The sequence below is a fragment of the Drosophila elegans genome, unplaced genomic scaffold (assembly GCF_018152505.1).
Source record: "Drosophila elegans isolate 14027-0461.03 unplaced genomic scaffold, ASM1815250v1 contig_208, whole genome shotgun sequence".
NCBI classification, from domain to species: domain Eukaryota; kingdom Metazoa; phylum Arthropoda; class Insecta; order Diptera; family Drosophilidae; genus Drosophila; species Drosophila elegans.
Window position 1 is genome coordinate 14,322,974 of NW_024545578.1, and position 14,210 is coordinate 14,337,183.

At 37.5% G+C, this 14,210-nt stretch overlaps 2 protein-coding genes across 26 annotated transcripts in view; one reads left to right on the top strand and one right to left on the bottom strand.

The window, feature by feature from the left end:
• Window positions 1-14,210, bottom strand: part of LOC108150175 (sex determination protein fox-1) — a 118,045-nt gene that overhangs the window by 32,437 nt on the left and 71,398 nt on the right. The window lies entirely within an intron of this gene.
• On the top strand, window positions 3,937-4,693 carry LOC108150179. Its single transcript, XM_017278169.2, has 2 exons — window positions 3,937-4,272; window positions 4,325-4,693. Exons 1-2 carry the CDS (start codon window positions 4,159-4,161, stop codon window positions 4,691-4,693), a joined length of 483 nt encoding a protein of 160 aa, XP_017133658.1. The 5' UTR covers window positions 3,937-4,158.

A 14,210-nucleotide genomic window follows, 5' to 3' on the forward strand; every position in this document is an offset into this window, starting at 1 on the left:
AAAAACCAAAAGCGAAACTTGAAATGCAGCCCAGCATTTAAATGCGGTTTCTGTTACCTCGTGCAGACATTTTATTTTCTTTTTTTTTTTTTTTTAATATAAAAAATAAGATTGTTTTTGCTGCTTTCTTAGGTGCCACTTTAGTGTGTCACTGGGCTGCCCACATAGCAGTTTCCATAGTAGTTAATGGCCCAACCTGAAGAAGCTAAAGATGCATCACAGCAGTAAGTCGATGTTGGCTGATGATGATGATGATGCTCAGCTGAGGACTGGTTTGCCATTTAAATGGAATTTATGCTGCCTTACCCAACGTCGAAGCTCCAACTCCGAGTCTGTCATCAATTGCCTTGCAGCTTTGCCAAATGAAGCATGAAGCCAGTGAATGGGAAAAAGTGGCTCACACCCACACATACACTGGAAAAAAAGTGCCATGAAATAGTGTCTACCGTAGAGGTAATTACATTTTACAACAATGCATAAACCTATGCCGTTAATTTCTAAAACTAACACAAGTGGGATTTCGAGTTTAAGCTGCATTTTCAGTCCATATTTTATAAAGCGGATTACTATATTAAATTCCTTTGAGTGTAATTTGTCAGCCCTCTTGCAGCCCCCTTTAAATGGCGAAGGCGATCAACTAAACCTTAATGCCAATGGAAACGTGAGAATGTCGCCGCCTCCAAGTTGAAGATGCACTTTTGGTTCGCTTCTTATTCGGAGATTTTTATCGCTAAATTTCGTTGGGATTTTCCTTTTGTCGCACTTAGCTTGAGGGGGCCAATGAAAAACTACGAGAAAAACTAACAAAACGTGAGCGGAAAATTAAATAATTGAAAAGCTACTGTGTGAGTGAGTGGGAAAGTGTGCGAAAGGTCGATAGATAAATGCATTGTGATTATTCACTGGCTTAGCAAATGAAAACGAAATTGGCCATTGACCACTCGCTGTCTACCATCGTACGTACATGTACGTACTAAATCAGCACCGAAACCCTCGGCAGTAGCACTAAAATCAATAAAAATAAATGAAGACAAATACCCAAAGCACACAAAGAGTCGAACAAAAAATATAAAACATAAAACAAAAAGCGAAGAGATCTTCACGTTCCTCAACTTGTCAATAAACAAGGCAAAATGTGAGTGAAAAAACTCGCACAAATACCAAATAAATTTTTATTTAAGAGCAAATGTTTGGCTATGCAAACGGCGTGCCACCAACAGACAGAAAGACTTGAATTATGGCAACTGAACGATGCGTTGACAAGACCAAAGGAAATAAAAAACCAAAAATAAAGAGCAGCGAGAGGAAAAAAACCAAAGAAATTAAAGGCCCTGTCAATTGGCGCAACATCAAAAAAACATAACACGAAAAAAAGAGAGATAAACTTTACTTTTATTTCGTCTAAGCATATATTTTGATGTGGCTTCTGTCATGGGCTAACAGGCATCATGAAAGCGTGTCCAAAGGGCTGCAGCAGCGAATCGCATTTGAAATGATGCGAAACCCATGCTAAATACGTGGACCACTCAGAAGTATGGTAAACTCAGCATATTTGATGTTCGACTGCACTTCCCAGGTTTTCTCTTTTAATTGGATTTGCGATTATCGAGTGGCCAGATTCCTTTTGGCATCGATAACGAAATGATGAAGTACAAAACTGAAATAGCCAATTGAACCGAAAGCGCAATCAACCCGGAAATATCGCATTACACTGACACATCCACTTCAAGGTTATATATATTTTAAGGATTGCACTGAGAGAACGAGCAACGCAAGATCTATTTAATTTGGGAATTCTAGTACACATAATGTAAAATTATTTTTATTTTTTGACCACGCTTTAGTGAAATGTTTTTATATTTTACAGTTGATATTCCTCAATTTCCTTTTATTTTTATATGGTTATTTTACTTTTATTAGTTTGCAAATTTTGTACAAATTTATGTATTGTTTAGCTAATTTATTCACAGCCCGTAAATTAATTAAATGTTGCACGAATTTTCCCACACCCCCAGGAAATAAAATGGCTTTTACATAATTGATATTGATAAGCTTTTTTTTCTGTGTGCGCAAAAGTCGAATTCACTTGTCTTTTTAGAATTACCAACCAAAAAGCTTGACGGCAATTGAACAGTATTTTAGCTGCGATTTCGCAACAAATAAACGACTCTCTTGATTGCAACGATTGCAGCGAAATCGAGACGCTGTCCGTTGTTGTTGCCGTCGATTGATTTGCGCTTAGACATTAAATGCAATCAAAGCAACAATATTTGTCCTCTAGCCACGCCCTCCACCCCAAGTCCAATGAAGTAAACAATACATCAAGCAAGACTCCACCATCCAATCAATGTGGAACACCTCCTCAATTGAAACCTTTAAGGCCCTTTAGCTTTTTTAAGACGGGCCCCGAACAAGAAACACGCAAAGCCCCAAGACGCTTATTAAATTGCCTCACAAAACAAGGCCCAAACAAACAAAACGATACAAAACAAAGCTCAACAGAACGGTACTGAATGTAGGCAAATAAACAAGCAGTCGAAGCGGAAGGAACTAACGGCTGAAAAACAAAAGCTCACTTCCGGCCACCCATTGCTCCCAACCCCTACAACCTTTAAGTTTATGAAATATAAATGAGCTTTGTGAGCATTCAAACAGCAAGAAATCCAAAATTACACGCAATTTATGGATGTAGCAGGTGCAGGAAGTGGGCGTGGCCCGGTAACCATTAAGTTGGCTTTAATAAGCACGCGACAAAATAACGCTACACATGGGAAAATAAATTGCATGTCATAGATTTTGTTTTAATTTATTTACCTATCCTAAAGCTACAATCAAATCGTATATATATATTTTAAAAATATGACTTGACTTTTTAATTCGAATCTATTCTTGCTTTTTGATTCGCACAACCTTTTATTTTTGTAACAATTTCATTTCATAAAAGCTTCTTATGTATAAATCTCTATTTAGGAATGTGTAATGCTTTTTGAACTTTATTAATTACAAAATCAATAACAATTCTATGATGAGTTTTTTTTCAAATCGAAAACATATTTTTTCAGTGTAATTAAACGGTAATGGATGTGGGTGTTGTACGGCAATTACCGTTAAGCGGATTATAGTTTACACTCTCTGTTTGCCATTTACTCAGAACTAAGCTAGAACCAAATGCGCATTCTTATGGTACGTTTTCATTTTCATTCCCATTCCCAGTCGGGCGTTATTGTTATGACCCACTGGCATTGCCACCTGTCTCGCTCTGCGCATTTTCACGCTTGTAAATCAATTAATTTTACAGCTAACATTGTTCTTGTTGTTGGACTGGCTACTGGCCACTGCCCACTGGTCACTGGTCACTTGGCTACTGGACTACATACTACTACTACCACCACCTGCTGGTTGGTAATTTAGCCTAAGCGCCGGCTAAGCTCAAAATGCTCGACTGGCCAAGGATTGTGAAGCCCTTGCAATGCCCAACTCAAAACCCAAAGTGTGTGCTGTGTTCTCGTGTGTGGGAACTTTTGTATCCCCTTTTGTTGTTTCAAAAGCAAATTGTTGGCCGTAAATGTTGATTGTTGTAGTTGTTGGAGTTGGCCGGATTTTCTGATTTGCTTGAGCGGAGACCGTTGAAATGTAATTAATACATGGCCCACAACTTGGTCCCACACATTCGGGGTCAATTGTGTGTAAAGGAGCCTCCGCAATGCGGTGGCGGAAAGGTGATTATTATGGCTATATAGGCAAGCAAGGGTTAAGATTCCTGGGGGGATATTAATTGGGAATTAAGGTAAAGAATGGTTTTTGATTTCCGATAGTCAGGGCTTTAGGGAACCGAGTTCTAAGCATGGTCATAGAAATTAAATATAAATAACATTTTTTATTTAATTTTTTACAAGTTATTGTTTCTAACATATATTATAAATATGCTATTTAATTCATTTTCTCGCTGCCAATAAATATTTTCCATAACTAGGCAGGCTGTTGACTCTTTGTATATTATTTTCGGTGAAACAAAATTTATTAGATTTCTCAAAATCTTTTTGTAAATACCAGGGTTTTTTTGTACACCCATAAATTTTGCCAAATTCTAGGTAAATTTTTAATTTAATTAGCTAATCAGTTTTTCACAAGTCAACGCACCGCAAAGTTTTGATCAAAATGTCGGAAAAATGTTTGGAAGTCTCACCACATGGCACATTAACCTTCTGCAAAGCAAACTGTAGTCAGGAAATCATAATAAGAAATGTGTCCAAAATGTCGGTGACCTATAAGGTGATAAATATTATTAATTTTACTGACTTATTTGATTAAATTATTCCACCAGGTGCAAAGCACAGTGTACGGTAAGTTTTCTGTGCGACCACGCTGGGGAGTCCTTAAGCCCAACGACCACTCACATGTCCTGATAACCATGTGCAAGGATGCGGAGCTCTCAAAAAAGGGCCGCGACAAGATAGTGGTCGTCTGCATGGCGGCGCCCATCAATGCCGTGGACTTCGACATGACCTCCTCCTTCTGGCGCCGCAATATCTGTTACGATCCGAATATCGAGAAGCATCAGTTAACCTGCCATCAAATGGATGGGGCAGGCGAGGGCGGCAACAAGGACCCGGAGAAGGACGATCTAAGGACTCGCAGGGGAGTGTTCTCCTCGCTTTCCAGTGTTCGTACGCCGAGCAAGTACTGGCGGTAGTTTTCGTTTGGGCATTATATCCCTGCTCCTGGAGTGTCAATTATCCCGTCCAACTGTTTTGCCCTAATGGCTGCAATGACTAAGTAATTGGTTGGCAGCCCTACCTTTGCCTTTACGTGAGCGCCTATGGGCCAACATTGTTGATGATGAGCCTTCATTAAAAACTCAGAGCGTGTCTATCTGGTTGTATAGGTGAATGTGTGTGTGTTTGTTGGTTGGGCATCGAGTGGCTCGAAGGATGCTCAAGCATCCTGGTTACATGAAGTGCGTAGGAGGCAAACCCTACACTACAAGCTGATAAAAAGGCGTAAATTGCTTGCATTTTAGCCGTGGGCCTGGCTCCCTTCACTGGCAATTAAGCAAACGTTAACGAAGGATTTTGAACCTCTGATACTCCCATCGATTGACATTCTAGTAAGGGGCAACCAGGTTGCCCGGCAATTAACAAACCAATTTTGTAATTCGAAGCGTTAAGCAATTAAAAGGTGGCGTAATGCAAAGTGACAAGGGAAGCCATAAAAGTTTGTTTTTTGACTCCCTTAATGTGGCCAAAAAATCTCCTAACAGGTTGGTTTTTACAGTAGTTTTTTTTATTGGAAAAAAGACTGAATTTAAATGTATTAATACATGACTTTAGGTAAATAAAGTTAAAGATTCTTTTATAACCTACATGTTTCTATTATGTTCAATTAAAAAATGTAATAATTCTAAGACGTATGGAACTGATTTAAAAAAAAAACTTTTAAAAGTTTATTTGTCGTTTTCAAAGCACAAATTGAAGTTGCACAAATCAGGCTAGCGTTGTGTATTTTCCTCGGGGTTTATGGGCTAAAAGAGTGCTTTTCGAAAGGAAACGAGAGCAAACGAGATAAAGACATTTGGAAATGCTCCGCAAAAGGCCTGGCCAACAGCATGAAAGGCACTCAGCCAGTAAATTAGGTTCATGTCTCAACTATAGTTTTGACCCAAGTTCAAGGGGCCAAAACAAACATTTCGATGATGATGATTATGTGGACTTGGGTTTTGCAGGGGCGTTGCCAAAAACTGGGCACTTGTTCTGCTCGAGCTGTGTTGTTGTGCTTTGGGGTGGCCAACAGCCCTGAACAATGAAGTAAATCATAGCCATGAAATATGTGCCAAGCGAGGAGACGACTACACCTGGCTGTGGTAATAATAATGAAAATACAAAATAGCCCAACAGGGCGGGCGAATATTCATCGCTGGCCTGATGCTTCACCTTGTGCAATTGCAGTTTGTTTGCCCGAATTTACGAGCCGGCACAAAAAGCAAACGTGACCAGCAGCAAAACATACAAATATTTTCCTTTTGGCCAAATAAAAAAACACAAAGGAAAGCACAAAAAAAAATAAATAAATATAAAAATGTAATAAAATTGCAGCTCATGCGAGCGATAAAACGCAACTTCCCTCCCTTAACGGGGAAATCTCAGTCGTAAACTATACAATGACTTGGCACTGCTTAACCCTTTGGTGACCCTCTGGCGCCTTCCCCAGTTTTTCCTGCTTTCTGCATGATTTAATGCGTAATTTTCAGGAGTTTGCAAAATTTTTCGTATAATTTATCATTTTTAGAGTGGGGAATAAGTGGGAGGAAGCGAACTTTGCACTGGGATTTCTCCATTTTTTTTTTGTTTGGCCACAACGACACCTGCCTGAGGCAGTTTCACCTTTCCCCCCGTGGACCATTACAAATGGCTTTGGAAGCAAGCTAAAATTTGTGACCACAGCCCATTGACATTTGAGATTTAGTGGTGAGTGGACAGGCCATCGACCATTGCCCATCGCAGCCTTAATTAAAATTTCTCCATTGAAATGCGGCTGGAGAATAATAAGCTGCCGGTACAGCCTCCGTTGATAAATGTCCTGGGGATTTCACAGGACTTTCAGAGGTCTTGCGCACAGGCAGACTGAATTTTATGGAAATTGTTTTTAGTTAAAGTGTAGGAGTTAAAATTTATTTGCATGAAAACAGCTCCAGAGTGGGAAGTAAATTTTGGTGAAAATTACATAAAACTTTTTGGATTAGAACTAGCAGTAAGTTTTTTTTTACTGCAAAAAACTCCTATTGAACTTTTGTTATGATAAAACGTGTAGTTTAGACTGAGATTTGGGTTACGGTCTAACTAAATAAATGAAGCATAAAGTTTCAGGCAAAACTTTAGAGGAGATATAACCAATAAAAGAAATAGGAGAATAAAAAAACTTCACTTAAAGTGCAGTTTATTATTTTGTTCCTAACTATGAATTTTACCGTCCTAGTTGGTTTGAGTTTTGTACTCATCTAAGAAATGCTTCACTAAATTACAAAATTAGCAAACTATGCATGCTTCGTCTGATCCAATCTAATTGGAAAGCAATATCCATCATCAGCATCCTTTTTCCCCACAGCAAACTATCTTCTCGAAAGCAATTAAAAATGTAATGCATATCCTGGCCTTTGAATTACATTTTCCCATCCAGGTCCAAGCGAATTCTTGGTCTATAACTTTAGCCTTGTGGCTTTTGAAACCCTAATCCTCCACATACATTATGCGATGGCAAATATTTTGCCAATTTTTAATAAAAGAGCACTTGCAAAATATGCAGGAATATATCGAGAAGGGTCGACATGGAGTGGATTTTAATTACCCAACAAATATTTGCATACGGGAAGAACTTGGACTCTGCTCTCCTTTAACCCTTTTGTAATCGAAGCCAATTCAGCATTGATTTATTAGATGCACATGAAATTGCACTCAACGAAATTGTTAAATGTTGTTCTTCTCCATTGAATCGGGAACGAAATAATTTTAAAATTAATTTTTTTTCTTTTGAGCAAAACGTTGTTAGAAATCGAAGTTTGCATTTTCATTACAAGAAATAAAAATTCCTAGTTATAGAACTAAAAACCGATATCTTTTAAGGAAGATGGTTAATTGTTGTTATTATTATATTGGGTAATGGTTAAAATGGTTAAAGGCTATTAAAAGAGCTCATACAAAGATTTAAATATTTGAATAACCAAAGGTTTTTAATGAAGTCTAAAACCATTGTTAAAAGCTAGCACTCATAAATCAAGACTTGCAATCTTAACTCGCGTTATCAAGTTCCATTGTATACAGACTCCAATTAGTGGAAGTTAGCTTGTTTCGCTGCACTGGGATTTGATTGATTCGCAGGTGCAGAGCTTCACAGTACAGTCTCCCCTCGACATCTGGCAATTTGTCGTCTCATCTGGCAGTGTTTCTTTGGCTCGGGGTTCTCCATTCCATTTACCCCATACCCATAACTCACACACTTTGAAATGCAACACATGGCGAGTGCAGAGATTTTCCCTTTTGCCCGTGTTTTTCTCTTTTTGATTTTCTGCTACGTTTTTCTTTTCGGTTCTTTGGCCCTCAGTGTTCCTCCACTTTGCTACAATATCCTTTCTGCTGTCTATTTTTATCCCCGAGCACCGAGTTTCTTTGAGTTCTCTGGGGTTCGTTCGCATTATCACCCAAGAGTTGGGGTATTCCAAGTGCCGAGTACCGAGAGAGCTGTGGACTTGTCGTAATTGTGTATGGAGTGTTCTCGTCCATTGCAGCTCCGGCTACCTCTTTAACAAATTTTCCTCAGCCTCTTTGCAAGCCCCTATTCCCTGTTTTATATCTGTTTATTTTCTTTTCTTTCTTCTGCCTTTCCGCTGCTTTTGAAGCAGACAACCCCATGCTGCGTTTTTGACTGTGTACACCACACAGAGAGAAAAAAATTTGTAAGAAGAAAATCGGAGCTACTCAAATCTAAATAGGTTGTAAATTGAATTAACGTTTTTTGGTCAAAAGAAAAATAAAAGAAATCTCTTTTTTAGTTTTATAATATTCTCATCTGAATCATCTGCCTTTTAAATATTTTGTATTGGCCTTTACTTATATACAAATTGGAGATACTAAGACTTTTGTTAACTCTGTGTTTAAAAATCAACATGTCATGCAAGTGATCATGAACGGACCATAAAAATAAATATCAGTGTAATCATCTCAACCCCACAACCTTATGTTAAAACAGAAGCACAAACAACAGCCTATTGCAGATCCCTTGGCAGTCTGAAATCGGAGACCAAAGGCGTCTAAAATTAGACTCCAGACGATGTCGATATGGCAGCAGTTTGCTCATTAAGCGACCAATGGCAATGGTATTGTACATGCGGTATAGCATTTTAATTTGAAAAATTAAGGCGTAGTAAATGAGTCAGTCAAGATTTCCATTCTATACCTTTCTACCAGCTATTTCCGCATAAAATGCTTACTGAATTACAAAAAAAGAAAGAAGGCAAGGCAAGACTAATGGCACAGCGAAAAAGTCTAACGCACTACCACGATTTGTAGCACAGCTGTAAATCACTATTATTAAAATGTATTTAAGCCAGTCCATTACAAATTTAATACACGATTTACCAACAGCATTCAAATGGTCCTAGGCTCAAAGTTTTTTTACGTGATTTCCCAATATTTTCTGATGTTGGACATACCTGAAAGAAAAGAGAAAAAATTCTAATTAGATTTAAACACACAAATATTTGTTTAATATTTACCCTGCACTTAATTAATGCACCGCGCGGTAAATTAGTTTGCTATTTCAAATAGTCATATTTATATAATATTTTGATGGGAAAGCTTAGTATAGATATATACATGATCCGCTTTGCTTCGAATTAAATTACTATAGGTTAATATTAGCATTTGCATTTTCCATGAAATTTATTTTTAAAATAAGCACAAGCCTGAAGCTCATATAAAATAAAACATTACGCCTCAGAACATTCACATAGGTAAATCCGCTTATTTTAACATGAATTGAGTTCAAAAAGTCAAAAGCAAATATATTATTCACCCCAAAAACATCTGCACTTTAGCGCAGATTTGTTGCGTGACAAAAATGCAAAGCGGAAAAAAAACAAAATAAAAACAAAAACGTACAGAATAAATTATATACAAATATATCGAAATATATATGTGGATTTTCCAATTTAAATGTGCGTAAATTGTTTGGAATTCCCGTGCCAAAAACAGATTTTGCCGGGTTGTGTTTTTGGCATTGTCTGCAGTCTATAAACCCGAAAAACGTAAATGTATTTGAAATGTGTAAACAAATGGGGGTTATGGAAAATGTTTCAATTACAAAATTAAAAATAACGAAAAACAAAAACAGAGAGAGAAGCATTTCCGCCAACGACACTCTGCGCATCCCGTGCCCATTTTAGTTCTCACTCATCTCGCAACGAATGAGAGTTCTGGGGGCTGAGCTCTCGGGTCTGGCCATTTAATCAGTTTAAATTGACACTGGGGGTCAAATTCATTAAGATAGAATTCCTTTTTGTTTTTGTTTAGCTGCTGGGCGTTGGCTCCATGCGACAACGAGGCAACGAGGCAACGACAACGTCAAAACGTCGACGAAGAGACGACGATGGAATTTTTAAAATCATAAATTTCAACAAAATACATAGATAGGCGGGGGGGCAAACTGCAGGCACTTTCCATTAGCATTCCGTTCCCCGCGGCAACTACGCAACACCTACACCAAAACCATGTAATTATTGCTTTCCCGGAAATCGCCTGAAGCGACTGAAAAAAAAAGAACTTGTAAAAATCGTAGGAATTAAATTCAAGGCGAAATGTTTATAGATAACTTTAAAAATAGCAACCAAATAACAACCGGAGTTGGGGGAAGCGCCTTTTGCAGGATATGCGTGACTGGCATTGAAATTAAACAAAATATTTTAGCGCTCAGTGTCAAACGAGGCGAGAGACAGTATTAAATGGGTGGAGATTATGGAGGTGTTGTGCCGTATATGTATATACTGTCGACTTGGCAACCTACGGAAGAGGCTTCTACTCGAGCGAAAAAAAATACAAATACATAAATAAACGTAATGGCTTTTTACAACAATAACAACAGTGATAAATCTTGCTTAATTGAGAGTTAGGCGTTAAAATTACCCCTTAAAACAAGCTAGCTCAAATTTAGACTTGTTTTATTCTTTAGGTGTTTAAAGATACTTTTTTCAAAGTCTAATTTTTTTCCTTTAGAATAACATACAGGAAAAACCCATGAGAATAAACATTAAAGGATTTTTTTAACTACACACCTTGTAAAGTAAATGCAAATTACAAACTTTATAATTTATTGAATTTATGATACTATTAAAATCAATTATATAGATTTTAATTTTAGAATAGATAAGCTGTAAAATCAGTTTGGAAATAATAGTATTCTTTGCTTTTATAATTTTGAGATATATGTTTCATAATATTTTTATTTACTATTTGCTTACATTTTATATAGCCAACTATTTGATTCGTTACAGGGTATTTCCGTAACAAGGATATTTCCATCACTAGTAGCTACCAATTTATTTTCCGCCTTAGCTGGCGTAGAGGGGCGTGGCTATGCCATGGCTTTGCATTACTTTGATTTCCAGAAAAAGCGTTAACTTAACAAAGATCTATGGAACAAATTTGTGCGTGCGTGGGCGTTGATTAAGTGCTTCTGTGTGCGAGTGTACACATGCGAGCACATGCAGAAATTCAGGTGGTGTGGGGACCAAGAGTAAACATTCCGCCTTCCTTCCCATTTTAACCAGCATATGTACATATTTCAATAAACTTGTCAAAGTTACATTAAAAATTCCATAACCCGGACCCGCAGCGTTCAAACGACGAACATATTTCCACAAACGATCAAATTTGAATTGCCCAAATTGCTCTTTATTAGTTTTTTCACACACACTAAAACAGGGCGAAATGAATGCCGGCAGAAACAATAACAACGGCGATAACGCTAAGAAGTAGAATAAATGTTTTCCACGGTTGTAAATAAGGGGCAGTAGCAACAACAACCAAAACAATAGTAACAACAAATTGGCTTGCGTGTTTCGGCCGCATTAAAAGGAAGTTTTGGCCAGGAGTAAAAAGGATGGCAAGAAACCTGGCCACTTTTAGTTTTTATTCACTGTTTTTCTTTGTTGCGAACAACAGAAGAAAAAAGGAACTAAAAGCCCACAAAGAAAGAATCACTTTGGGATACCCTTCGAATATATAGATGGATGAAACTTATTGAAATTATCAATGAAATGATATTTATACAGTTTTCTTAATCATTTTTATTTAATTATTAAAAATTATTTTCAATGTTTTCATTTTTTATAGTGCCTTGCAATAAAGGTATGTGCTGCAAGCTTATATGAAAAACTATAGTACCCTATACCAGTATAAAAAGGAAACAAAGGCGAAAACAAAAAATGTTGTTTACTCCAATTCTTAGCTGGCTCAATTTCTTATTTTGTTTTACTACACTACTCTCCCCAGCTACTGCCTAATATTACCCTCATTATTATTTCGCTTTCGTTTTATACACACATATACACACAATTAAGTGGCCATGGCCTAGGTGGATTGGATACTCGCATCCTGCTGCCAAAAGCAGCCCTCATCAAATCGTTATTGATTGTGTGGAGGTGCTGCTGCTTCTGCTGATGGTGGTTTCGGTGGTATGGTGGTTCTGCCGATGCCTGGAGACTGGGAAATTAAGTGGCCTGTTTTGGGCTATCATTAAAGCCCGTATCCTGCGGGCGCGCCTCATAAATATCGCCAAAGCATATTGATGGCTATCTGGCACGCAACAAGACTCCAACGACCCGAAGGCAAGAAATTTACAATCTTATGTTTTTTGCTCGTACCAAGATAATTTGATAAGTGTTTGTCTGTCTCAAAGGATGTGGGCTACCGTATATTTCTCAGCTGAGATTGAAAATGGAAATTTACTCATCATTTTTTCTGTTATCAACTAAAAACATATACATTTTTTTTCAAATTTGTAAGAAATAGTAAAAGTAACTTTTGCTAAAGTGTAAGTATTTAGTGTATTTTCTGTTTTTTACATACATGAACTGATTAAAAAAATGAATTTCAAAATAAACATTCGAGGAGATAGAATCCTTTTAATGTTTTAAAATGATTAAAATAGTTTTTTAAAATCTAAACAAAATTTTGTTTTAAGTTCCTAGTACTTATTTTTTGTATAGACAACAAAGCAGGTATTTGAGTTGACCATCTAAAACCCGTCTCAACACATTTGACAATCGGTTATGTAGTGGCAAAAGCTTCGATGTCATTTGCATGCAGAGCAGCTCCAAAACAAATGTCAAAATCATAGATTCCACTGAGAAGGGAAGTGGATGGTGTTGGGTTTAAATCGTCACAAGGCAGGATTTCAAGTGGGGTCGAGCACTTGTGTGTGTGCGTGTGTGTGTGTGGGGAGTGTGTTGGCAATGCCGTTTGCGCTTATTGAATACGCAAAACATGAACAGCACAATAAAGCACCAAGGCAGCAACAACCACAAATACAAACAGCCATCACAGAACAACAGCTGCAGCAAAAACATCGAAGACAAAGCCAGCCCCAAAAACAGAATCACAATCGAAGAGAATCACAGACAAAGCGTGCATAATTAACATGCAAAACATACACCGATTATTTGAATTTATGTGCGCAAGATAATAGAGAAAGGGGGGAATAAAACGATGGGGCCAGATGTGTAATGCCAAAGCCAATAAGAGACCCGTCGACAATGACTTGGTCAAGCTAAATTAAGCGTTTGAATTAGCCAAAAATGGAAAACGTTAAAATTGATTTGATGTTTTGGATGTGAGCGTTACTTTAAACACCCTGCAATATTAACAAGTTTATTGTGTGTTTTATTTATTAAAATTGTGTTTTAAAAGTTTAAACTAGTTTGTTTTATTTTTGCCGGGGAAAAAAAATAATTTTAAAAATGTGAAATATTGTTTTCAATTCCAACACAATATTGCACTATTTAAACAGCTACAAAAATCACAAGCCTTTCAAACTTTTACAACGTTCTATACTTTCTAAATTAAATATTTGCCTGAACAAGAATTGTGTTTCATTACGCCAATTGCAAATTCACATATTCTTTGAAATTTAACAACCACTGTTATTGTAACCTCAACTGAAAAATTATTTTATTTTAAAAGCAACAAAAAGGCAAGACTCTTAAAAAAGGACTATGCTTCGGGCAAGGGTGTAAAAACGCGCCGAAAAACAAAAGCTGCACCATCTGAAAGAGGAAAGTGCAAGCGTCGAATGAGGTGCATTGTGGCATAGAATTGTGTGAGGGGTTAAGCGGTGAAAGGGGAACGAAGTATGGGTATAGAAACAGGCAGCTGCTGGCTGTGTCTGCGAGAGCGAGACAGAGTAACGCAGAAAAAGCCAATTTAACGCTTGAATACAGTTTTCAATTTAAAGTTTTCGCTTCTTTTTCCCGTTTACTTTTTTTCGGGGCCCACACACAGCTTTCTTATTTCTGACTTGCTGCTGTGGTGTACCCCATTCAGTTTTGCACCACCCGTGCCAACACAAATCCCTTTTATATGGCCAGGCAACTTGTTACTCCTGAAAAACGCACAATGTGTTGATGGGCTGCAGGCGGGCAAAGTGGTGGACTGGAAGTATCAAAA

Coding starts and splice junctions, on each gene's coding strand:
- LOC108150179 (XM_017278169.2), top strand. CDS start 4,159: ATGTCGGAAAAATGTTTGGAAGTCTCACCACATGGCACATTAACCTTC. Junction 4,273..4,324: donor AAATGTCGGTGACCTATAAG/GTGATAAATATT, acceptor TTATTCCACCAG/GTGCAAAGCACAGTGTACGG.